Raw genomic sequence first — 24,544 nt, 5'->3', positions numbered from 1 at the left:
ACTCGTCTTTTATCCTTCTTATATGACTTAAGGTTCAGCGCCCACTGGTTGGTGGCAATGGTCCCTCAAGGGATAACACACAGTCCTGTCTTGCTGTCCTTGGAACCAGAGCTACAACTGCCTTCCCCCTTCTCATGTACATGGATCTGGGGCTCCATGATTGAAATCGTCTGCTCTGGCTGCCTACCTCGCTGTCCCCATCATGCTTAGAAAGTCATTGAAGACAACTGAGTGCTTCCTCAAGACCAGCCAGAGACTAACCAGGAAACAGAAGTGTTTCTTTGTCAGCATGCCCATGATTACTTGCTGCTTAAGTGCATGTATATAGGCCAAGACTAAAGAGAAAAACATTCTGGTTCGACAGGTCAAGCATTCTGGAGGATTTTTGGCCACTTTTCCCATTCTTGAGATGCTACAGCTTGACTAACACTCCTCCCACGTCCAGCCGCCTTCCTCCTGGCCAGTTGCCAGTGTACAAACCTGCCCCATTCCCTAATAGCCTTGAGTAGCCAGATGACAGAATTCTTGGTCCATCATTTAGTGAGGCTGTGGAGAGATAAGTCTGTAAAATTTTACTTTAAAGGAAATCTGGAAACCTGTGGTCTCCATGCCTGATCAGCAAAGGAGTTCTCTGTGGGCACCAGAGACAGGGACCCAGGGTGGAGGCCTGCAAGTGTGTCTGGCCCTGAACTCACAAGCATCGGTCAGGCTTCCTGAGCATTGAAGAGAATATGCGGGAGAAGCAAACACAAACTGAAAGAATATGCAGGGTGTCTTTCTCAGATGTTACTCTGTGACCGATGGTAGGGGCAGGAGTGATGGAAAGAGACTGAGAAGATCTGGACATGGAGGCTGGAACGGCCAGGGTGTGATTCAGAGAGGCAGAGACGCATGAGAAGGAAGGTGAATTTTAAGGCTGGAAATCTGAGAGTCAGTGGTCCAAGTCACTCAGAGACAGAATCACAGCACAGCCCTCGCTGATGGCAAATAAAAGAGGACAAGGGGACTGGAAAGAATTCTGCTAAGAGGCAGGAGCTACTGAGGAGAAATTTGTAGCAAAATTAGCAAGTGGAGATGATGATTTTTGTCCGTTTTTCCTGTTCTTCAAGAAAACAGGAGCTAACTAGAAGGACTGGAGAACAGGACTGCCAAAACTAGTGGGAAGCCCCCTAGAAACGGTGACATCACCCACCAAACAGACCTGCCAAGGCTGTACCTGGCCTTATGTCTCCTTCACCTTTCTGGCCCCACGCAGCCACCAGACAGCCATGCCCAGCAGCCCCCTACAAAGCCACAGAGTGCCCAGAGTGAGCCCCAGCAGAAATGCAAAAACATCGAGCAGGTATTGTTCATGCCAGGGCTGCTGGAAGACATAGGGCTTGAGGTGTGCCGCCCCACCTGTTTGGAGAACATGGTCAATCCAGCCCACTAGCCGCTGCGCGGGGCTGAGAGGGTGGGAACGCAGGATGATGCTGGCAGCCACTGCTGCAGATTTGTACCTGTTGGGAGAGACAGAGAGGGGCATTACTAATGTGACCTAGCAAGAGTTAGAATGTGTGATCCATTCTATATGATGCACTAAAGACTGAGTTTCAAGGAAATTTTGTTGGCCTGGCTTTGCAATAATCTATCTGGGTTCCCTTGAAACGTTTAATCATGACACCTACATGCAAAGATCCATGTTTAATGCTAAAAGTCTTAAACTACGGCAGGGCACGGTAATCTCAGCACTTTGGGAGGCTGAGACAGGTGGACCACAAGGTCAGGAGTTTGAGACCAGCCTGACAAACATGGTGAAACCCCATCTCTACCAAAAATGCAAAAATTAACCAGGCATGGTGGCGCATGCCTGTAATCCCAGCTACTCAGGAGACTGAGGCAGGAGAATCGCTTGAACCCGGGAAGCAGAGGTTGCAGTGAGCCGAAGCCACTGAACTCCAGCCTGGGTGACAGAGCAAGATTCTGTCTTTAAAAAAAAAAAAATTTTTTTTAAGTCTTAAACTACAAAAAAGTAACTAAGTCCACAAGTAGTCTTATGATGTAGCCTAGGAAAATTCTGTAAATGTAATTACTATATGTATACATGGAGCACCTAGATTGTGCCAATCTCTAAATGGGGTGACAAACCTAACCCTGGGGAATATCAGGCACAGGCTTCACATTTCCCCAAAATGAAAAGGTAGGAAATGATTCTTAGCATCTAACTTAAATGCTCTCGCTCTCAGAGGACACAGGTCAGCTGTTGGCATCACACACACATCATTCCATGTCCTAGAAAATACAGTTTTAATCTAAAGTAAAACAAAACCAACCAAACAACAACAACAAAAAGATTCCCATAGTGCCCTTAATGTTTTTGCCTTCATTCATCATTATGACCACAACCCCAGAGAGCTGCATACCTCTCGTCTTCCATGATTTGTTTCATCTTCAGAGCCAGTGTCTCTGCCTTGAGCTTCTTTAATGGAATAGAGACACCAAACTTTTTGACTTCTACTCGGATCATGTTTTCAGGCTGGTCTCCAAAGACAGGGATCCCCACCATGGGCACACCATGCTGGATGGCCTCCATTATGCTATTCTGCCCACCATGAGTGACAAATAGACGGATGCTGGGGTGAGCTGTTGTAAATAAGAAAGAGGGTGGGGCATTTCAGGATGAAACTTTCAAAACATCAGGCAGAAATGAAGGGCATAAGAAAATGCCAAGGGGATCTAGTGGTGTGGTGGAGCCATTGCATCTAATGACTGTGCTTGGGACACATCCAAGGTTACAGTTCCAAGATACAGGATTCCAAGCATTGCTATCTTATGGAAACATCTCTCCTCAGCCAGAAACTCAGCTAAAGCTTAGAATTGAGTGAATTCTATAGAGAAGAGTGTTGAGCAAGCCATACGTCTCTATCTGTCCATCCATTCTTCATTCTCTCTGTCCTCCCTGTGCCTCTCTGTTTCCCTCACCTCTATTCTGTGTGTCCCTCTCTGTTTTTACCTCCTTTGTCTGTGTTGAGCCCTCTTTTACCCACTGACAGCTAATTTCCCTTTTCTTGTATTCCTGACATAATCATTGACATCACAACTCATGTGTCACTTATAAAACTTGTATTGATTGTATGGTATCCTCAATTATAAAATAAGCCCCTTGAAAGTAGACTGGATCCTTCAGCCCCTGTATTTCCAGTTCCTGTCTTTCCATGCTGGCATTACTTAGAGCTAACTAAAGAAGCTGTTGATAATGACAAACACGTCTCAACCTGGGTCACTCAACTGCAGTGTGCATCACACTACTTGTCTCTTCTTTGAAGTGGAAGGCATGTGCCCCGCCCCAGAATTTTAAAAACTATATTTACAGAAGTAGGACCAGGAATCTACAACTTAAATTGCCCAGATTCTTTTGAGCCATAATCTTGGTTGTGAACTTCTGCTCTAGTCAGTGGCTATGGCAGTGTGGTGCCTTTAAGCAGTAGCACTGGGCACAGAGAAAACCAGTTGCAGGCAAGGGAGCTCTCTGGTTCCAAACAACTCAGTAGACAAAATCACCAACTGTGAAGTTGCCAAGCTTGGCACACAGGTATGTTGGCACATCCTAAAGACATCATTGGCATTAATGATGTGATGATAGAAGTTGCTCAGACCCTTAGTAAATTAAGAGGATGTATCCACATTTATGTGTGGATGTGTGCTTCTGTGGGTGCATGTGGCCAAAGTGGTGCTCACGAACTCATTAAAGAGAGTGGCAACTCTCCCAACCCCCAGTATATACATTCAGAGTTGATAGGTTGTCTTGAATTTTGTTTGGGTGACATTGTCCAAGACCAAATGGAGTAGAGTTAAAGAGACTTGACAGGAATATCACATAGGGCTACAGACATCAGGCCTGGCATAGAAAAGATTGAAGGAAAGATGGCTGTTTTGGCGTCTGATCCCAATGGAAGTAAAGGCTGGTTTCCCAAGACCTCTAGCTGGCTGCTACTTTTCTGTCCACTGAGCCTCACCTGTACCTTTCAATAGCTCCTTCTGAGGTTGGTACAAATGTCCAGCTAAAAGTCAGAGCCCCGATGAGCCCCAAAGACAGGTCAGTGTAAGGAGAGGAGCAGACCTGGGCAGCTCTTACCCAGGAGGTCACTCTGAGGAAGCCAGTCCACAATTTTCACATTTGCAGCCAGGTGGACATCTTTGGGCAAATGAGAACACTGACACTTCCATATCACCCCTTGGGGTAGGTGGGCAAAGGCATTGTTCATCTCCTCGAAGATTTCCTGATTCTGACAGGTGTTCACCATGGAGCCCAAGGCCACAAGGACAAAACCAGAGTCCCCAAACTTGGCAATGAAGTTTTCCAAGTCCTGGAGAAAGATCACCAAGGTAAAGAGGTGACAAAATTGTTGGTGAAAGCTTAGTTGACCACAAAATGAAAGTCAGATTATTTACTAACACAGTGCCTTGTCCTCACTGTCCCAAAGCTATTATCATAGCTCCTAGTATAGCTCAATATTAGCTGCATTGTGGTCATGTGTTGGTGGGAACATCTTTCTTCCTTGAAACCCTGACCCTAGAATCAGGGCCTTTCTTGATCTTCCACCCATTATAGGCCCAGGGAGTCACAGGAGTTTTCCAAGGTCACACTAGAGGTAATAGCATCTGGAAGAGCATTGGTAGGTACAGGTTCCAACATGAGGAGTGGGACTTCAAAATAATTGTTTTCAGGAAGTCCAGTGAAATTCAAGATAACATGGAGAAGAAGTTCAGAATCCCATCAGATAAATTTAACGAAGAGATTGAAAGAATTAAAAATAAAAAAGTAGAAATTCTGGAGTTGAAAATGCAATTGACATATTGAAGAATGCATCAGAGTCTCTTAATAAAAGAATTGATCAAGTGGAAGAAAGAATAAAAGAGCTTAGACAATATAGATATAAATAGAAGCAACAAAAACTTAGTGGACTGGGAGATAAAGTGTAGAATTTTTATTACTGTTCTTTTTTGCTTATTAGTTTGTTTCTTTTTGCAATCAAAGTTAAGTTGTCATCAGTTTAAAATCATGGTTTATAAGATGTTACTCGCAAGCCTTGTAGTAACCTCAAATCACAAAACCTACAACAGATAGATTAAAAAAAAAAACTGTGAGAAATTAAAACATATAACCCAGAGAAAATCATTTTCACTAAAAGGAAGACAAGAAGAAAGGAAAGAAGAAAGAGAAGATCACAAAACAATCAGAAAACAAATAACAAAATGGCAGCAATAAGACCTTCCTTACAAATAATAACATTGAATGTAAATGGACTAAACTCTCTAATCAAAACAGAGTGACTGAATGAATAAAAAGAGAGAACTTAACATTGTTGCCTCCAAGAAACACACTGCCTATAAAAACACATAGACTGAAAATAAATGGATAGAAAAATATATTCCATGCAAGTGGAAACCAAGAAAAAAGAAGGAGTAGCTATACTTACATCAGATAAAATAGGTATCAAGACAAAAACCATGAAAACAGACAAAGGTTATTATATAATTTTTAAAAAGTTGATTCAATATGCACATGTAACAATTATAAACATATAGGCACTCAAAATTGGAGCACCCAGACATATAAAGAAAACATTATTAGAGGTAAAGAGAGAGGTAGACCCCAATAAAATAACAGATGGAAAATGTAACACTTTCAGCATTCGACACATCATCCAGACAGAAAATCAACAAAGAAACATTAAACTTAATCTGAACTACAGATTAAATGAACCTAGTAATATTTGTAGAAATTTTCTTCCAATGACTGTAAAAAAGGCATTTTTCTCCTCAGCACATGGACCATATTTAAGCATAAACCATGCATTAGGCCATAAAACAACTCTTGAGAAATTCAAAATATTGAAATTATATGAAGTATCTTTTTAGACCACAATGGAGTAAAGCTATAAGTCAATAAAAAGAAGAACTCTGTATACTATACAAGCGCATGGAAAATAAGCAATATGCTCCTGATTGAACAGGTCAATGAAGAAATTAAGAAGAAAATTCAAAAAATTATTGAAACAAATGATAATGAAAATACAACATATCAAAACCTATGAGATACAGTGAAAATACTAAGAGAAAAATTTATAGCTATAAGTGCCACATCAAAAGAGTGAAAGTCTTCAAATAAGCAATTTAAGGATGCATCTTAAAGAACTGGAAAATCAAGAGCAAACTATACCCAAAATTAATAGAAGAAAGAAATAATAAAGATTACAGCATGACATTTAAAATTTAAAAATATAAAAGATTAATGAAATGAAAAGTTTGTTTTTTGAAAAGATAAACAAAATAGACAAACCTTTAGCCAAAAGAGAGAAAACCCAAATAAATAAAATCAGAGCTAAAAAAGAGACATCACAACTGATGCTACAGAAATTCAAAAAATCTTTAGAGACATCTATGAGCAACTATATGCCGATAAATTGGAAAACCTAGAAGAAATCAGTATGTTCCTAAACAGATACAGCTCACCAAGATCAATCCATGAAGAAATCCTGAACCTGAACAGAACATAACAAGTAATGAGACTGAAGTTGTAATAAAAAGTCTCCTAGCAAAGAAAAGCCTAGGACCCAATGGCATCAATGCTGAATTTTACCAAACATTGAAAGAACTAATACCAATCCTACTCAGACAATTCTAAAAAACATAGAAGAGAAGGGAATACAAGCCCTGTATTACCTTTATACCAAAACTAGACAGATACACATCAGAAAAAGGAAACTATGGGCTAATATCTCTGATAAACATTGAGGCAAAAATCCTCAACAAAATACTAGCAAATCAAAATCAATAACACATTAAATAGATCATTCATCGTGACCAAGGGGGATTTATACAAGCAATGCAAGGATAGTTCAACATATGCAAATCACTTAATGTGATTCATCATATCAACAGAATGAAAGGAAAAAAAATGATCATTTCAATTGATGCTGAAAAAGCATTCGATAAAATTCAAAGTCCTTTCATGATAAAACCCCTCAAAAAACTGAGTATAGAAGGAACATACCTCAACACTATAAAAGTCATATATGACAGACCCAAAGCTAGTATCACACTGAATGGGGAAAAACTGAATACCTTTTCTCTAACTTGACAAGGATACTGACTTTCACCACTGTTATTCAACATAGCACTGGAAGTTCTAGCTACAGCAATCAGAAAAGATAAAGAAATAAAGGGCAGTTAAAATGGAAAAGAAGAAGTTAAATTATCCTAGTTTGCAGATGATATAATCTTATATTTGGAAAAACTTAAAGACTCTACTGAAAAAATCGTTAGAACTGATCAACAAATTCAGTAAAGTTGCAGGATACAAAATCAACATACATATATTAGTAGCATTTCTATATACAAACAGTGAATATCTGAAAAAGAAATAAAGAAAGTAATTTCATTTACAATGCCCACAATCAAAATAAAATACTTAGGAATAAAGTTAAACAAAGAAGTAAAAGATATCTACAGCGAAAACTATAAAACATTGATGCAATTAATCAAAGAGGACATTTTTAAAAATGTAAAGCTATTCCATGTTCATGCATTGGAAGAATCAATATTGTTAAAATGTCCATACTACCCAAAGCAATCTACAGATTCAACCCAATCTCTATCAAAATACCAATCACATCCTTCACAGAAGGAGATAAAATAATCCTAAAATTTATATGGAGCCACAAAAGACCCAGAATAGCCAAAACCAACCTGAGCAAAAAGAACAAAACTGGAAAAATCACATTACCTGACTTCAAGTTATACTATAAGCCTATAATAACCAAAATAGTATGGTACTAGCGTAAAAGCAGACACATAGACCAACAGAACAGAATGGATAACCCAGTAGTAAATTCATACATCTGCAGTGAACTCATTTTTGACAAGGGTGCCAAGAACATAAGGACAATCTCTTCAATGAATGATGCCAAAAAAAAAAAAAACCTAGATATTTATACACAGACAAATAAAACTGGATCTATATCTCATCATACAAAAAACAAATAAAATGTATTAAAGACTTAAATCTAACACTTTGGGAAGCCGAGGCAGGTGGATCACCTGAGGTCAGGAGTTCGAGACCAGCCTGACCAACATGGTGAAACCCCGTCTCTACTAAAATTACAAAAAATTAGGTGGATGTGGTGGCAGGTGCTACCTGGTGGCAGGTGGCAGTAGCTAGTTTAATCCCAGCTACTCAGGAGGCTGAGGCAAAGAATCACTTGAATCCAGGAGGCAGAGGTTGCAGTGAGCTAAGACTGCACTATTGCACTCCAGCCTAGGCAACAAGAGCAAAATTCCATCTCAAAAAACAAAAAAAAAAGAAAGAAAGAAAGAAAGAAAAAGAAAAGAAAAATACTTAACTCTAAGGACTCAAGCTATAAACTACTAAAAGAAAACATTGGGGAAATGCTCCAGGATGTTGATCTGGGCAAAGATTTCTTTTTTTGGTGTAATACCTCTAAAGCACAGACAACCAAAGCAAAAATGGACAAATGAGATTATATTAAGTTAGAAGGCTTCTATACAACAAAGGAAATGATCAACAAAGGGAAGAGATAACCCATGGAATGGAAAAAAAATGTGCAAATTCTTCTTCTGACAGGGATTAATAACCAGAATACCTAAAAGCTGAAACAACTCTATAAGAAAAAAAATCTAATAACATGATTTAAAAATAAGCAAAAGATCTGAATAGACATTTTTGAAAAGACGTACAAATGGCAAACAGACATATAAAAGGTTTGCTCAACATCAATGATTATCAGAGAAATGCAAACCAAAACTACAATGTGATGGCTTTCATCCAAAAGACAGGCAATATAAAAAATGTGGAAAAAGAAAACTCGTACACTGTTTGTGGGAATTTAAATCAGCACAACCACTATGGAGAGCAGTTTAGAGGCTCATTGAAAAATTAAAAATAGAACTACCATATGATTCAGCAATCTCACTGCTAGGTATATATCCAAAAGAAAAGAAGTCACTATATTGAAGAGATATCTGCAATTCCATGTTTATTGCAGCACTATTCGCAATAGCCAAGATATAGAATCAATCTAAATGTCCAACATCAGATGAATGAATAAAGAAAATATAGTATATGTACAGAATAGAGTACTCATTAGCCATAAAAAAGAAAGGGATCCTGTCATTTGCAACAACATTATAGCACATTATAGCGCAACAGGGTGACTACAGTCAACAAAAATTTATGATACATTTTCAAGTAACTAAAACACTATCATTGGAATGTTCATAGCATAAAAAAATGATCAATGCCTTGAGGTGGTGGATCACACACAAATAAAGAAAAAGCAGTAACGCTCTGTCCCAAAAGCAGAACTGGGCAGCTTATAGCATAAAGTCCCCTTGGTAGCGCTTAACAAAGTTAGTGTTGTGAAAGGAAAATAAATCTCAGGATCCTTAAATTGTTATGCCAAAGAGAAAAGTCAAGCTGGAAACTGCATCAGGCAAAACTGCCTCCCATTCCATTCCTAAATATGGTAGCTACAAATATTTTTTTTAAAAAAAGCTGCATACCTCCTTCACCATTTGCCCAAAAGAAAATTCCTTGTGGACAAAGAGCAGACGGAACTCAAAAGCATCCCTCTGCTCACCTGAGACAAATATATGTCAGCTTGCTTCCTTTGCCCTACTGTTTCACTAAGCCAGACTAAGGCATAAGTGACTATATCTGTAAATTGTGCATTCAGTGAAAGGCTAATCAGAGACTCCAAAAAATGCAACTGTTTGTCTCTTGTCTGCCTGTGACCTAGAATCCCCCTCTCCTGCTTTTCCAAACCAAACCATTGTTTATCTTACACATATTGATGGTTGTCTCATGTCTCGCTAAAATGTCTAAAACCAGCCTGTGCCCTGACCACGTTGGGCACATGTCGTTAGGGCCTCCTGAAGATGTCATGGGTGCATCCTTAACCTTGGCAAATAAAGTTTCTAAATTGTTAAGACCAGTGCCATATATTTTGGGCTCACAGTATCTAATGTCTTAATTTTGTGTTGAGCACAATTTTGTCAATTCCTACTTCCAAATATTTCTTTCAACTCTGATTCTGATTCTCTCTGCCCTATAAGAGCTCACCCCAGCTCCCATCCCATCATTCTATCAAGTGGTTCAGCCCCTGCTGGATTCCAGCCAGCATACCACTTACCATTCCAAAGGACCTCTTTGAAACAGCCTTGTCATCATTTTTATAATTATAATGCAACATAAACCATTATAGAAAAATAGGAAGATGCAGTGAAGTAACATTTTTTTTTAAATGTATATTGTCTCTCAGCCATTACAACCCTTACTCCCACTGTTATCCTCTTAACAATGTCCTCCCCTGACTCCATGATGGAGGCCTGACCCACCCACCTGATAGCTAAGGTTTCTGGTAAATCCCCACAGCTTTACTCATGCAATTGAATCTTCTACTGCACTAGTCTAGCCAGCACTGCCCAGGGAACCCAGTCTCATGGCCATGTCAATTACATCGTCACACACTGGGCCCCCTGCTCCCCAACCTGGGGTGCTTTCCCTCTCAGCTTCATTCCTAAAACTTCCTGCCACCAATGCAAAGCTCATATCACCCATAGATTATTCCCCAACTCTTCCTGCTCACCCAATTCAAGTTCAGAGGAGGAAGAGTAAACATTTTCGTGTCTGGAAAGCCCAGGCCCTCAGGGCCTCTGAAATACACGGTGGTGGAAATGTCACCTATATCATCTGAGCTTCTGTCCTTCTCCGTTATAAAAATGAAGATGATCACACCTCCCTACTGGTGGCAGGATATTAAATATGATAAATTCTGTAAAATGGGAACCCAGTGCTCAGAGGCAACAGCCGACCAACTCATCTTAACTCTCCTCCCTTTGGAAAACTTCTCTGGCAGAGGTTCTGAGTTGTGAAGTTGTGCTGTGCATTCAGATCACCTGGGTAGCATTTGCAAATTACAGTGGCAGGGGTCCACCCCAGACAAATCAAGTCAGAAGATCTAGTTGGAGCCCAGAGCCAGGGCTCTATAGACAAATAATACTGGAAGTTCTTGCTGTCAGTCCCATGCAGTCACACCCTGCTTACTCTGAATCCACATTGTTGTCTGTTTCATTGTGAGTAGCTTATCTCCTTAATAATTATTGCATGTAATGGGCACTAACTACATATTTATTGTACACGTGATCATACAAAATAAAAATGCAAACAAAAAATAAAATTTTAATTACAGGGCTTATTTTACCAAGGCTAGGACTAGGTTGTGGCAAGAGAGGAGACAGAGGAACTCATATGAAGATGCCCTTGATCTCATGATGGTGCAAGGCCTAACACTGTACTTGCCCAAACCTGAAATTCAGCACTTCCTTTAAAATCATGCCCTAGGTGCCTCCGTTGCCTAACCCTACTTCAGCCTCAGGATCCCACGGGCAGGTGGCAGCCACCAACTATGCACTGAAGGCCTCTGTGTGAATTCCAAACTGAATGCTAAGGGTTCACTTACTTGTGGAACTGGCTTAATAGGTTTTTCCATCAAGCCCCCAACATAAACAGTGTTGGGAAGCAGGGGCTGGGCAAAATCAAAGGCAAAGTCAGAGTTAACGAACCACAACTCTGCTTTCCGTAGAAGATGAGACAAAACCGGCCTAGAGCCTTCTGTGAAATGCTCCTTGATGGTGTTGTCAAATACAGACTGCTGGTGCCATTGCCTCCTGCAGAAACTAAAGGACATCAGAAAATTTTTTACTCGGCCCCAGAAGTCCATGTGATCAGTCAGAAAGGAATGGAATACTGGCACATAAGACAAAGGGCTTGGTAGCCCAAATTCCAAAGAGCTGAATGAGGTGGGAAGAATGGCCACAAATGGCTTCTCAAGCTTCTCAGCAATCAGGAAGGGACAGTAGTCAAAAGTTTCAACTATCACCATGTCGAAGTTCTCATTCTTTAAGGAATCCATGATATCCTTTCTCCTTAAAAAATGATTGCACTGCAAAGCCAAGTATTCTAGAATGTTTAATAAGTTTTCAAATTTTTCTCTGTAAGAAAAAAATAAGTAATGAATATTCATGGAAGTGTTAAATTTACAATACATAAAAGTATCTTGAGATACAAAGAAAAATATCCCAGAGAAGCAACAACCTTTCTAGCAGCCACCCACATATACAACCAGTTTCCCACAAACACTCTCTGCCATCCATGATTATCCTGGCTTAAACGTTTCTACTCTTAGAGCGTACCTTTCTCCCTTCTCCTTTTCTCCCCTCATCCAAATCCCAACCACCATCAATGCCGATTCAAGGTCCTTCCACTCTGAGAGGCATCTCTGACTGCCGCAGATCTCACAGTTCTCTCTCCTCGATAAATTAGGTGACATTCTGTTTAGCCCTCATTTACATGTGGACTTTTTATGAGTGATTGTCTTATTTACCCAGCCAAACTGTGTAAGTAACTTGATAATAGAGTTTGTCAGTATTGATGATATGTGCTATGTTTTTAGCACTGTGTGTTTGCATATAGAGATTTCCTCAACCAAGGAACTCTTTGATTACATTACAACCAAAAATCTCAGCTGAAATGAGAATTCCACCTTTCTATCCCTGGGAGTTAAGCAATGGGAAAAACAAAAACAAAGGAAACCTGATTTTTGAAACAGGTTATTTGTTTTCTTTATTATTATTTCTTTCTTTATTGTTTACTTATATTTTTATTTTACATATTTTTATTTATTATTTATTTAATTATTTATTATTACTATTTCTTTCCACCTCAATGCAATCTGTGGTGTTCAGATAAGATAATGTCAAAGCTTTACTGACATGTGCCTATCTATGCAAAGGGACGATTCTTTTGCAATGTATTCCCAATAGTGCCTGCATAGAATATGATCCTATTTTACAGAATGTTGGGGAAATAGGTGAGGATGCCTAGGCCAGCTGCAATAAGTGCAAGAGCTCTAGATATCAGAAAACTACTGACTGCATGGAAGACTGAGAGAATCAATTCCCTAACACACAGGTAACCTGTACACCACTCTACCATTGCCCTCCAGTTAGAGAAGGTCCCTTACTAGTGATATGCAGTTTGGCTGAAGTCATCCTCTGCTGCACGTGTTTAAAGATTCACGTAACAAAGGAATGGTTGCCAAACATTTTTGAAAGCTTCAGTAATGGGCTGGGCGTGGTGGCTCACGCCTGTATCCCAGGACTTTGGGAGGCCAAGATGGGTGGATCACCTGAAGTTAAGAATTTGAAACCAGCCTGGCCAACATGGTGAAATTTCATCAATACTAATAATATAAACATTAGCTGGGCATGGTGGTGCACACCTGTAATCTCAGCTACTTGGGAAGCTGATGCAGGAGAATAGATTGAACCCTGGAAGCAGAGGTTGCAGTGAGCCCAGACCACACCATTGCACTCCAGCCTGGGCGACAAAAGAAAAACTCTATCTCAAAAAAAAAAATTTAGTAATGTAGTAAAACTTTTTAGAATGTAGTTCATTAGTCATATTTATAATTAAGCTAATAAAATATTTTATTTATTTATTTATTTATTTTTTGAGACAGAGTCTTGCTCTGTCGTCAGGTGCCAGGCTGGAGTGCAGTGGCTCGATCTTGGCTCACTGCAACCCCCACCTCCCAGGTTCAAGCAGCTCTCCTGCCTCAGCCTCCCGAGTAGCTGGGACTACAGACGCACACCACCACGCCCAACTAATTTTTATATTTTAGTAGAGATGTGGTTTCACTATGTTGGCCAGGATGGTCTTGATCTCTAGACCTCGTGATCTGCCTGCCTCGGCCTCCCAAAGTGCTGGGATTACAGGCGTGAGCCACTGCACCCGGCTGCTAATAAAATATTTTAAGAATGCACTCTTACTCACACCTGTCCTTAAAAATATTAAACTGGGTAAGAAGAGGCAAGGCTTATGCTTAAAATATGTAACTAACTATGCAAGATGATAAGGCTAAGGGTCAAATAGGTGGGTTAGATCTGATATATAGAGGAGAGAATGCAGTGCTCCGGCTTGGGTGAGGAGGGAGGCTTTATGGAAAAAGTCAGATTTGAGCACTACCTTGACTACTGAGTAGAATTTTCAAGGAAAGAAGAGTAGGTAAGGCCACTGTGCTTAACAAAGATAGGCCTGGATTTCTGTGTTTTCTCTTTTATGTCTAAAATTTAAAAGTTATGTGTTTTTTCCCATCCAGATTAAGCAAAATGAGTCAGTTTCATGTTTCGTTTTGTACCAGGTTGATTGCTTTTTAAAAAAACTTTGCATGGCTATATGTTTAACTTCTATAAAAGCAATATTCATAAGCCTTTTTATTTATGAATATATATGAAAAGAAAGGAAGACAGTAAGTGGGAAAAGGTGACTCCAATTTTCCCATCAACAATGAAAAGTTGAGGGGCCTATCCAAATTTCTGTGTCGGGGAGATTATAGGCAACGATTGTAGGTGAAGCGTTGCAAGGAAGTCCAGGAGAAACAATTTCCTACTTTCTACAGAAAAGCATTCATGCTTATAGTGTAAGGAAGATAGTACAGAGTAAAGAATTTCCAGTGACTTCACTGGATGATGTGGCATGCAATACTCATCTACTCCCCCTATGATCTGTCTCTCCATCTATCAATCAATCCGTTCACCTGTCCATCCATCATCCATCCACCCATCCATCCACCCATCCATCACTTCCTCTTATCCTCTTTCCAAATACCCATGCATCCATCCATTCATTTGTATGATTAAAATAGTGACTCTTTGGTTCAAAGAATTAAAAAAACAATTACCTTCCACATAAAGCTTCTTCCAGAAAGAAATTGAAACTCTTCTTAAATTCTCTTTGATGATCTTCAGGTGGAAGCCAACCGATAACTTGGTATGATTTTTCCTCCTTTTTAAAATCTTAAGAAAACAGCAACAGGTTAAAACAAGTTAAATATGTTACACAAAAGAGTTACATTAGCATAACAATATCAAAACTTATTTCAAAGATTATTTATTTGAATGGTTGCTTCTTTAAGTGTTTTTTAATGTATACATTCATTTATTTTTGAAACGGAGTCTTACTCTGTCATCTAGGCTGGAGTACAATAGCACAATTCTAGCTCTTTGCAGTCTCAGGCTTCTGAGTTCAAGTAGTCTTCTTACCTCAGCCTCCCAAGTAGCTGGAAATACAGGCACGCATGACCACACCTGCCTAATTTTTTTAATTTTTTGTAGAGACAGGGTCTCTCTATACTGCCTAGGCTGGATCCAAACTTCTGACCTCAAGTGATTCTCCTGCTTCAGCCTCACAAACCACGGAATTACAGGTGTGAGCCGCTGGGACCAGCCTTCTTTTTTTATCTCATTTTGCTGCTTTCTGATTCAATCTTATAAAGTGATGAAAATTTATTGAAATCGTTACAATAATTTAAGATTTCTTTTTCAGTTTAAAGTTATAGAAGCTTCAATTTAAAAGTATAGCTATTTGTCTCATTTTACAGGTCAAGAAAACAAAGGTTAATTTAGTTTAAAATAATTTGTCAAAATTACACTCACAGAAAGTGGTAGTTTGTATTTAAATACACTATGTCTGTTTGATTCCAGAGCCTCTGTTCTTTCTGTTTTACAAAACAATTATTTTTATTATTTAAAATGATACATGCAAATAATTTTTAAATTCAGTCAAAAAGTACTAACAGACTTCATTGAAAGAGTAGTCCCCATCACCTCGACTGACCAGCTTGGCCCTTCTTCACTACCCACGTGTAATAAAAGTCTGACTCCATTTTCGCTGTTTGCCTCTTGACAAATTTCAAGCCCCATTTCCCCTTCCGCTTCCTATGCTTCATCTGAGCAAACTGGTAAGAAAACCTACACCTTCTCTCTTATCGCTGGTAGGAGTTTCAACCCATGCAAGTCAGGACAATGAAGGGAAGTCCTCAGCCCATCCTAACCCCTCCTCATAATCAAAACTCAAGCCAGTCATCCCTCCCTGCTCTCTAAAGCCATTTTTCTGCTTTGCCTGGTAGCCTGTCCTGCTATTCCAAAAAAGAAAAAAAGGAAAAAAAAAAACAAAACCCTCACCCTATGAGTCATAAACCTTTCATAGTGTGCCTTCATCAGATGACAACCAAACCGAATTCTGTGTAAGGACTGGGGGTATATTAACACATAGTCCCACACATATTAAGGTCCTCATATTCGAGCTAACTGAAATGAAAGACTCCATCCAAGTAGCTACTGGCAAATCCTTTGCAGTCATAGAGTTAGCTAGCATGTTCTTTTCCGTGCTGATTTTAAAAGCCACAGTGTGTCTTCACCTTGGAAGAAACACAATGCGTGGCTACCCATGGTGTACTTCAGCAGCCTTACTATTGCCCACAATCTTTGCAGCAAGATCCACTGCTTCTAGTTTTCTTCAGGAGTATAGACATAATATTACATTGAGGGTGTCCTCCTCTGAGGAGATTCATTTGCCACACTCATTTAAGACATAGAAACATTCAAAAAGGAGCTCACGAAGAGGATAAGCCATTGTCCTATGCAAAGTATCAGATCCAGGCCCTCAATTACATTCCAAAGTATCATTTGGTTAGTTGAAGGCCTCTCCATCCCCAATACTATTAAGAAACAACTATTGAGCCTCCCTGTGCCCATAATGTTACAAGCCCAACATCTTTTAGGCCTTTTTGCATTCTAAAGACAACATATTCCTTATTTGTAAATTTTACTTAGGTCCACTAATGTTTATTACTTAAAAATCAGCCAAGATTGAACAGGATCTCCTGTAACAGAAGGCTCCAGAATCTATCCAAGTTGCCATATAACAGGCTCTCTCATTAGTGCTTCCCAGAGACACCTGCACTGTAAAGGCTTTAGCATTCTCTTTTCATACCACCTGGAGTTCTTCTGAGCACCTGTTATGGCTGTTTCAGTTTCCTATTGTTGCTTTAACAAATTACAACAAAGTCATTGGCTTAACACAACACAAGGTATTATAGTTTGGGAGATCAGAAGTCCAAAATGGGTCTCATTAGAATAAAATCAAGCTGTGGGTAGAGCCACATTTCTTCTGAAGGCTCTAGAGAACAATCCATTTTCTTGCCTTTTCCAGCTTCTTGAGGCTGCCTGCCTCCCTGGATCATGGCCCACTTCCAAAAGTCAACCACATCTGCTTCTGATTTCTTCTTTCATCACCACTTCTTTAACTCTCCTACCACTTTCTTTCCTTTATAACAGGGATGTCCAATCTTTTGTCTTCCCTGGGCCATGTTGGAAGAAGAAGAATTGTCTTGGGCCACATATAAAATACATTAATGATGGCTAATGCACTAAAAAAAATAGCAAAAATAATCTCATAATGTTTTAAGAAAGTTTATGAATTTGTGTTGGGCCACATTCAAAGCAGTCCTGGGCCGTGTGCAGCTGTGGGTCATGAGCTGGACAAGCTTCTGTTATAGGAACGCTTATAATTACATTGGACTCACCTGGGTAATCCATGATAATCTCCCTGTCTCAAAATCCTTCTATTAATCACATCTGCGAAGATGCTTTTGCTATGCAAAATAGCACAATAATAATTACAGGAATTCGGACATCTATATCTTCAGAGGGGGGCATTATTTGCCTACCACACTGTGTTCTCTAGATCCCAGACATTCATATACATCCCTCATGGAATGAAAATGTGTTCATTCTATCCCAACATCCCTCAAAGTCTCAAACAATTATATCATCAATTCAAAGTGAAAAATCTCATCTAAACCTCATCACCTCAGAATTCCCAAATCACATCATCCAAATAATCTACATCAAGTGTAGGTAAGAGTCTGGGTATAATCCATCCAGTGGGTCTCACTATGTTGGCCAGGCTGGAGCACAATTGTGTGATAATGGCTCTCTGCAGCTCCGGCCACCAGGGCTCACACGATCCTCCTGCCTCAGCTTCCTAAGTAGCTGAGAAGACAGGAGCATGCCACCATGCCCAGCTAATATTTTATTTTTATTTTTAGCAGAGATGAAGTCTCACTATATTGCCCAGGCGGGTTTCAACTCCTAGGCTCAATTTATCCTCCCACCTCAGCCTCCCAAAGTGCTGGGATTACAGATGTGAGCCACTACACCTGGCCAGGAGTTTCTCAAAGTTTATTGAAACTGCCACCATTCATTTTTAATCGAACTTTTAATTTAAATCAATTTAATTTAGTTACACTTTTTGAAATTAAGAAATAATTGTCTTAAAAATGAGTATACTACAACTATTTAATCAGATATCCAGTTAAGGCAGACACAAAGGGAGCTAAATGACATTCAGTGGAGAATATGAAACCTAATTAAAATATATTAAAATGGTTTTAAGCAGGGACTCAAAAAGACATTTGTATACCAGTGTTCGTACCAGCATTGTTCATAATAGTCAAAAAATAGTCACAATAGAGAAAGCCAATTACGTGGCTGAACAGTCTTTTGCTTATATCCATCAATGGATTAATGGATAAACAAATGTGCTGTATCCATAAAATTGAATATTTATCCAACCATCAAAAGAAGTTCTAACACACACTACAATATGAATGAACCTAGAAGATATTATGCTAAGTGAAGCAAGCCAGACATAACAGGACAAATAGTGTATCATTTTACTTATATGCAGTACCCAGAATAGTCAAATTAATAGAGAAATAGAGAGAATAATGGTTATCAGGGGCTGAAGGTAGGGGATAAATAACAGAAGTCACTGTTTAATAGGTAGAGTTCCATTTCATGATGATGAAAAACTTCTGAAGAGGGAAGGTGATCATGGTCGTACAACAATGTGAATGTCCTTAAAGCCTCTAAACTGTACATTTGAAAATTGAGGCCCAGTGCCGTGGCTTCTGACTGTAATCCCAGCACTTTGGAAGGCCAAGGTAAGCAGATCACCCGAGGTCAGAAGTTTGAGACCAGCCTGGCCAACATGGTAAAATGCTGTCTCTACTAAAAATACAAAAAAATTAGCTGGGCATGGTGGCACACGCCTGATGGCACGCACCTAAGCTCCCAGTTACTTGGGAGGCTAAGACATGAGAATCATTTGAACCCAGGCGATGGAGGTTGCAGTGAGCCAAGATCACACCATGGCACTCCAGCCTGGGCAACAGAGCAAGACTCTGTCTCAATTAAAAAAAAAAAGAAAGAAAGAAAATGGTTAAAATGGTAGATTGTATGTTATATATATTTTACCACAATGAAATTTTAAATTTTAAAGGAAAAAATGTAGATTAAAAAACAGTTTTGGCCAGGCACGGTGGTTCATGCCTGTAATCTCAGCACTTTGGGAGGCTAAGGTGGGCGGATTACCTGAGGTCAGGAGTTCAAGACCAGCCTGGCCAACATGGTGAAACCCTGTCTCTAATAAAAATACAAAAATTAGCCAGGCATGGTAGTACATGCCTATAATCCCAGCTACTCGGGAGGCTGAGGCAGGAGAATTGTTTGAGCCTGGAAGACAGTAGTTGCAGTGAGCCAAGATTATCCCACTGCACTCCAGCCTGGCTGACAGAGTGAGACTACCACAAAAAAAAGAAAAAAAAAAAAAAAGAACAATAGCAAAGCTTGATGTTACCTTCAAAGATTTATAATATTTCAGAATTTTGTTCCTCAAAGACGCTTACTTTTGGATTTTTTTTCTTTTTTAAATTATAGCTTTAGGAGGGGCATGTCCAGGTGTGTTGCATGTGTGTATTGCATGATGCTGGGGTTTGGGCTTTTCCCTGAGCAACACTTCCATATTGAGCAATTTGGAGCATAAAACCTAAATCCACCCAACTCTGTTATCAACCAAATCTTGAGCAAATCTGTTAAGTTCAGGGTTTCTGTTTCCTTGTGGATCAACAGAAAGGTTGATAAGATCTATGAGCTTCATTCTGGCTGAAATTCTTTGGATTTAATAACTCCATTAAGACCATCTGAAATCACTATGTGGAAATTTGTAGGCAGCCATTTATTTTTAAGAATGCAAGACCATCTCAGTGATAGACTCCTAACTTAGCTGCATAAATAAGGGGCCCCCTGAGAAAGCTTACTTAAATTCCAGATATCACAAAAAGAGAAACAGTAATATATAAAAAGAAAAGTGATTCTTACATAAAAGAATTGTTAAATAAGGTTGAATATTTCTGTTCCACTTATATATATAGAGAGTCTTTGAGATGGAGGCTTTCTCTGTTGCCCTGGCTGGAGTGCAGTGGTGCATTCCCAGCTCACCGCAGCTTCTGCCTCCTGGTTGAAATGATCCTCCACCCTCAGCCTCCCAAGCAGCTGAAATCACAAGTGGGTGCCACCATGTTCCGCTAATTTTTGTATTTTTTTAGAGACGAAGTCTCCCTATATTGACCAGGCTGGTCTCAAACTCCTGGGCTCAAATGATCCACCTGTCTCGGCCTCCTAAAGTGCTGGGATTACACCTCACCCATCCCTGTTCAATATATTTTTTAAGCCATGTTATAAAGTAGTATTGTTAAAATAATCCGTAATAATCAGCAGATGGTTGCTTGGATGCAGTAGAAGTCAAGTAAGAGGGGAAAAAAAAAATGGGAGTATGGAATGTTGAGTCATGGTAATCAGAGCCTAAGAAGCTTTTTGGCACTTTATGCGCATGCACGCACACACACACGCACACACACACAGCCTTTTCATTTTTCCAAATGAATTCAATTTTAAAAAAATATTTTGCTAACCCTTTCTATGCAAAAGGCATTTGGCTCTTTGCTTGGAGTAGGAGAAATCAAGAAAAGTGAGAAAAGATACCTGGCATAACAGGACCTCTTTTGTGGTTAAGCATGGTGACATTATGACCATGACCTTGAAGAATCTGAGAAACCCGGTCCATCAGTAGATGATGGCTTCCACCTAGGAATAATTAACAGCTTTAGTTCTGTAATGATTGGAACACAGTGTCTGAAGTCAGTAGTGATAAATCCAGGAGAGGAAAGGCAGGGAAACAGGACGCAGACAGTGAGTGGAGGAAAATGAGTTTTGCCAGTCTCATATCCCTCTGGGTAAAACTCAGCCCACTCACCCAGAGCACGGCTGCCCAAATCCTTACCTGTGGCTCGCCTCTGTGAGAGATTGCCTCTTGTGATTCACAGTATCCATGTCAGTGTAATGAGCTACTATGTACTTAGGCTGTGGGAGTTCCTCATCCTAAGGTACACGTACATTTTAACTAAGGCCTTATGGAGACACAGAGTCCAAAAGAAATAACTGTGTGGGTGGAAGTACAGGTGTGGTGTTGTACAAATGAATGTGAATGGTTCCTAAAATACAGTCAATGAGAGCTGTTTCTGGGATCCTGCTCTTTGGACATTTATGCTGCTATGGGAGATAGAAATCTTAAAAGGAGATAGAAATCATCACTGGGACAGAAGGAATGTGGGGCCACTACTTAGACCCAAATCCTTAAGATTCTAATGTATTTGAAAAGAATGTACTTAATTTAGGTAAACAGTGATCAAGTTCTAATTAAGACATTTGAGGGCAACTGGGGAGCCCTTGTGGTGGGACTGCTGGATCCTGGTTGCACAAGATACTAGGGAAACACTGATTCCACAAAAACCCTACCACCCTAAGAGAAACTTGATCCTCTAAGGAGGTACAAGGTTCATGAAATCAATGTCTTCTCTTAGTACATGTTCTGATAACACAGCCTTCGTTTGACTTTGAGGATCTCAGCAGTAGAGAAAGGAAGATCAGAAGAGAAGGTAATGTAATGGTAAACACCAGATGTTTGGGGGTGGGGTGGAAGGGGAGTAGAGAAGTAGTGTGCAGCTCTCTGAATGACTCAGTTTACTTATACCCAGACTTGAATAATCTAAAGCAACAAGTACAAATCTGCCACAGGTCTTGCTCACTTTAATCCATGTGAGAACAGGGAGCCAGGAAGAAGGGGTCCCCACAGAAACACCCATTCATGGTGGAACCTGGGGAGTCAGATGGCATGCTGGGGCAAAGACCAGGATTCCAGCACCTCAGAAACGACACCAGCTCCCTCTTGGAGTCTGAGGAAGGAGGGCCATGTACTTTCAAGAAGTTAAGAAGTTCTGTTGCTTTACTGCTACTAACACTCAGAAAGACAGGAAAAAGTCTTCAGATGGACTGGCATGGTTTCTTAAACAGTGATTTTTGAAAATCCCAGTGAAAAGGGCTTCAGAGTGGAATTTGTGGAGAGTGTGGTCTTGCGGCAAGAAACCCTGAGTTAATTCCTCATGGGACATTAGGGAGGCCACATGTACTCTTAAGAAATGTATCTCACTCCCCGTCCCTCAGTTGCCCTCTCAGGAAATCAAAATTGGCACTGAATTAGATGATCCGTTGTTCCTTCAGCTGTATGAGCCCTGACTGATCGAAAAGGAATCCATTAAAACCCACTATGGATTGAAGTAAAGTCTTGGGGAAGCTCGTTCCTGGGATGATCCCTTTATGCTGATATATGTTTCTCTTTCATCTTCTATTCCCTTTGGGGTAAAAGTAAAAGAAATAAATCTGAGGCCCAAACTGCAGAATTAATAGTCCCATGAATCCCTCAAAAACTGTCAGCGGCACAGGTAAAAGGAAGAAAGATCCGAATGACCTGGGTCCTCTCCTCAGCCCTGGGCGGTTCTCCAGGTCTCCTCTGGAGGAAAACTCCACTGGCCTTGCAGCCCTGAAATACCCTGCCTGCGCCACCCTGGCTCGGGATGAGCTTCACAGAATTCGCAGTGCTGCCCTCAGGAGCGCCTTTCCCTGGTCTCCAAAAGCTTGAAAACACTCGCCATCGTTTGCACTGGAAGCTACTGCGCATCCCCAAACACACACCCTGTGGAGCTTAGGGTGAGCCTCTGAAAGTCCCACTGCGCCCTGGAGAAGGCGGTCCAGGATCTCAAGCTCTGGGATGAATCTCAAATTTCCGGCCCCAGCCCTGTCCGATGGGGAGCGCGTCCTGAACAGGAAGAGAGAGGAAAGGAGAGTCTCTTTTTTCCAAAACTATTTTCCCCCCTCAGCAACAGAAACCCCTCCCTGCCCCACAGCCGGATGGGCTTCCTTCTCCAGCCGGGCCGCAAGCCTAGCCTAGCCTGGAAAATCACTTGGATGACTCTGATCAAGCGCTGTTCGCTGAACCCCTTGTGGCGCGGGTATCCGGGACGTGCCTGTCTGGGAATTCTCTGGCCAAGCACTCACCTACTGTAGATATTGTCAGGATTTTGGCGGCCTCTGACAGCAGGACCCCAGGGAGAAGGAACCCCACTAGAAGCAGCACGCACTGCCCAGCCATGCTCACTTCCACAGGAGCCGCGGGTCTCAGCCTGGGCTGCGCGCTCGGCGCCGGGCTAAGGGACCTGGTGCACCTCAGTGCGCCAAAGGCACTGGCTATGGGAAAAGGTAGGAGAGAGGATCCTGCCAGTCTTCTCTTCTGTCCATCCCCTCTTGCCCGCTGCCCCCTCCTCCCTCGTGCTCCATTGGATAATCTATTCTCACTCTACCAAACTACCAGCAGTCAGTAGGAGGGGTCGGTGAGCCCACCCTTAACCCTTCTCTGTCCGTGTGATCACAGCCCACTCGCCTGGAAAATCCTTACTGTGAGCCAGGAATGGCAGGAACCCCAGTAAATCGCGCTGATGAAAGCTCTATCTCCATGGGACCCACTTCTCTTTTGCCAACGCTATGTGAATTTACCTACTCTAATTCCCGTCTAACTGCCTCTATTAGCTCACACCGCCAGCCCCATGATATACTTCCTGAGACACTTGCTTAATCTTAATTCAAGAGAATCACTTGAAACCTGGAGGTGGGGGTTGCAGTGAGCCGACACTGCGCCACTGCACTCCAGCTAAGGCAACAGAATGAGACGTCCTCTCCAAAAAAAATCTTAATCTTGAGCTGATGTCCTAAGCCCAAGACTACCCAAGCAGGGAATCCCCAAGGGGAATCAGTCTACCATCCCTGGACTCTCTCTCTTAGTGCCTCTTTAGAAGGTAACATTCCGAAGGCTAGAGTCCTAACTCTGGAAGTCTAGGTCTGTACCTGGGGGGCTGAAATTCAAAAGCTGAGACTATCATTCTGAATGGTATCCTGAAATAGGACGGGTGAATCTTTCCATAATTTCTAAGAGCACATGCTCAAGACAGCTTGTAATTCTGCCTCCTTGCTATGTCAGCCCTAGGGAGGGCAGGGATCACTATGTCCGGTAGTCCCCTTTACACACTCTGTGCTCAAACTAAGACTTGCTTTAGGAAAGGCTTTCAGTGCAACTCTAAACAAGCAGAGAAATCCTTGATTGCAGTGGGTCTTTGAATTCTGTTTGTATTATCCCTGCCTTCTTCAGTCTACAGCTGTTATTTTTTCTCATTGGAATTTAAAGCATTCCATTCTTATGCATTCGTGCATCCCTCACCTAACCACGCCTAAAGAGAGAGAGAAGTGTGACAAGGGCAAGGTTTACCAGACATCACAGGGCTCTAGTTCGTCTATTATTCTTGTATTGTTCATAATACATTAGCAAAATAAAGGATTTGTTATCAAACTC

The 24,544-nt window shown here is 40.8% G+C and overlaps 1 protein-coding gene across 2 annotated transcripts in view; it reads right to left on the bottom strand.

The window, feature by feature from the left end:
• Nucleotides 1-23,420, bottom strand: part of UGT3A2 (UDP glycosyltransferase family 3 member A2) — a 31,088-nt gene extending 7,668 nt beyond the window's left edge. Inside the window, exons 1-7 of one of the 2 annotated variants that reach the window (XR_004269309.1) lie at nt 23,200-23,420; nt 20,791-20,892; nt 14,805-14,919; nt 11,523-12,054; nt 4,115-4,346; nt 2,403-2,622; nt 28-1,499 (exon numbers count right to left, since the gene is read on the bottom strand). Coding sequence is in view for 1 of the 2 variants with exons in the window: in XM_032278957.1 (XP_032134848.1) it covers nt 1,223-1,499; nt 2,403-2,622; nt 4,115-4,346; nt 11,523-12,054; nt 14,805-14,919; nt 20,791-20,892; nt 23,200-23,293 (1,572 nt within the window). In the remaining variant the exon portion in view is untranslated. The remainder of the gene's footprint in view (nt 1-27; nt 1,500-2,402; nt 2,623-4,114; nt 4,347-11,522; nt 12,055-14,804; nt 14,920-20,790; nt 20,893-23,199) is intronic. The other variant, XM_032278957.1, reaches the window with a different exon arrangement.
• Between the last annotated feature and the right edge of the window lie 1,124 nt (nt 23,421-24,544).

The sequence above is a fragment of the Sapajus apella genome, unplaced genomic scaffold (assembly GCF_009761245.1).
Source record: "Sapajus apella isolate SASKATOON/1434 unplaced genomic scaffold, GSC_monkey_1.0 scaffold11, whole genome shotgun sequence".
Taxonomy (NCBI): Eukaryota; Metazoa; Chordata; class Mammalia; order Primates; family Cebidae; genus Sapajus; species Sapajus apella.
Note: the sequence above shows the minus strand (reverse complement) of the source record. Positions and strands in the feature narration are given on the sequence as shown.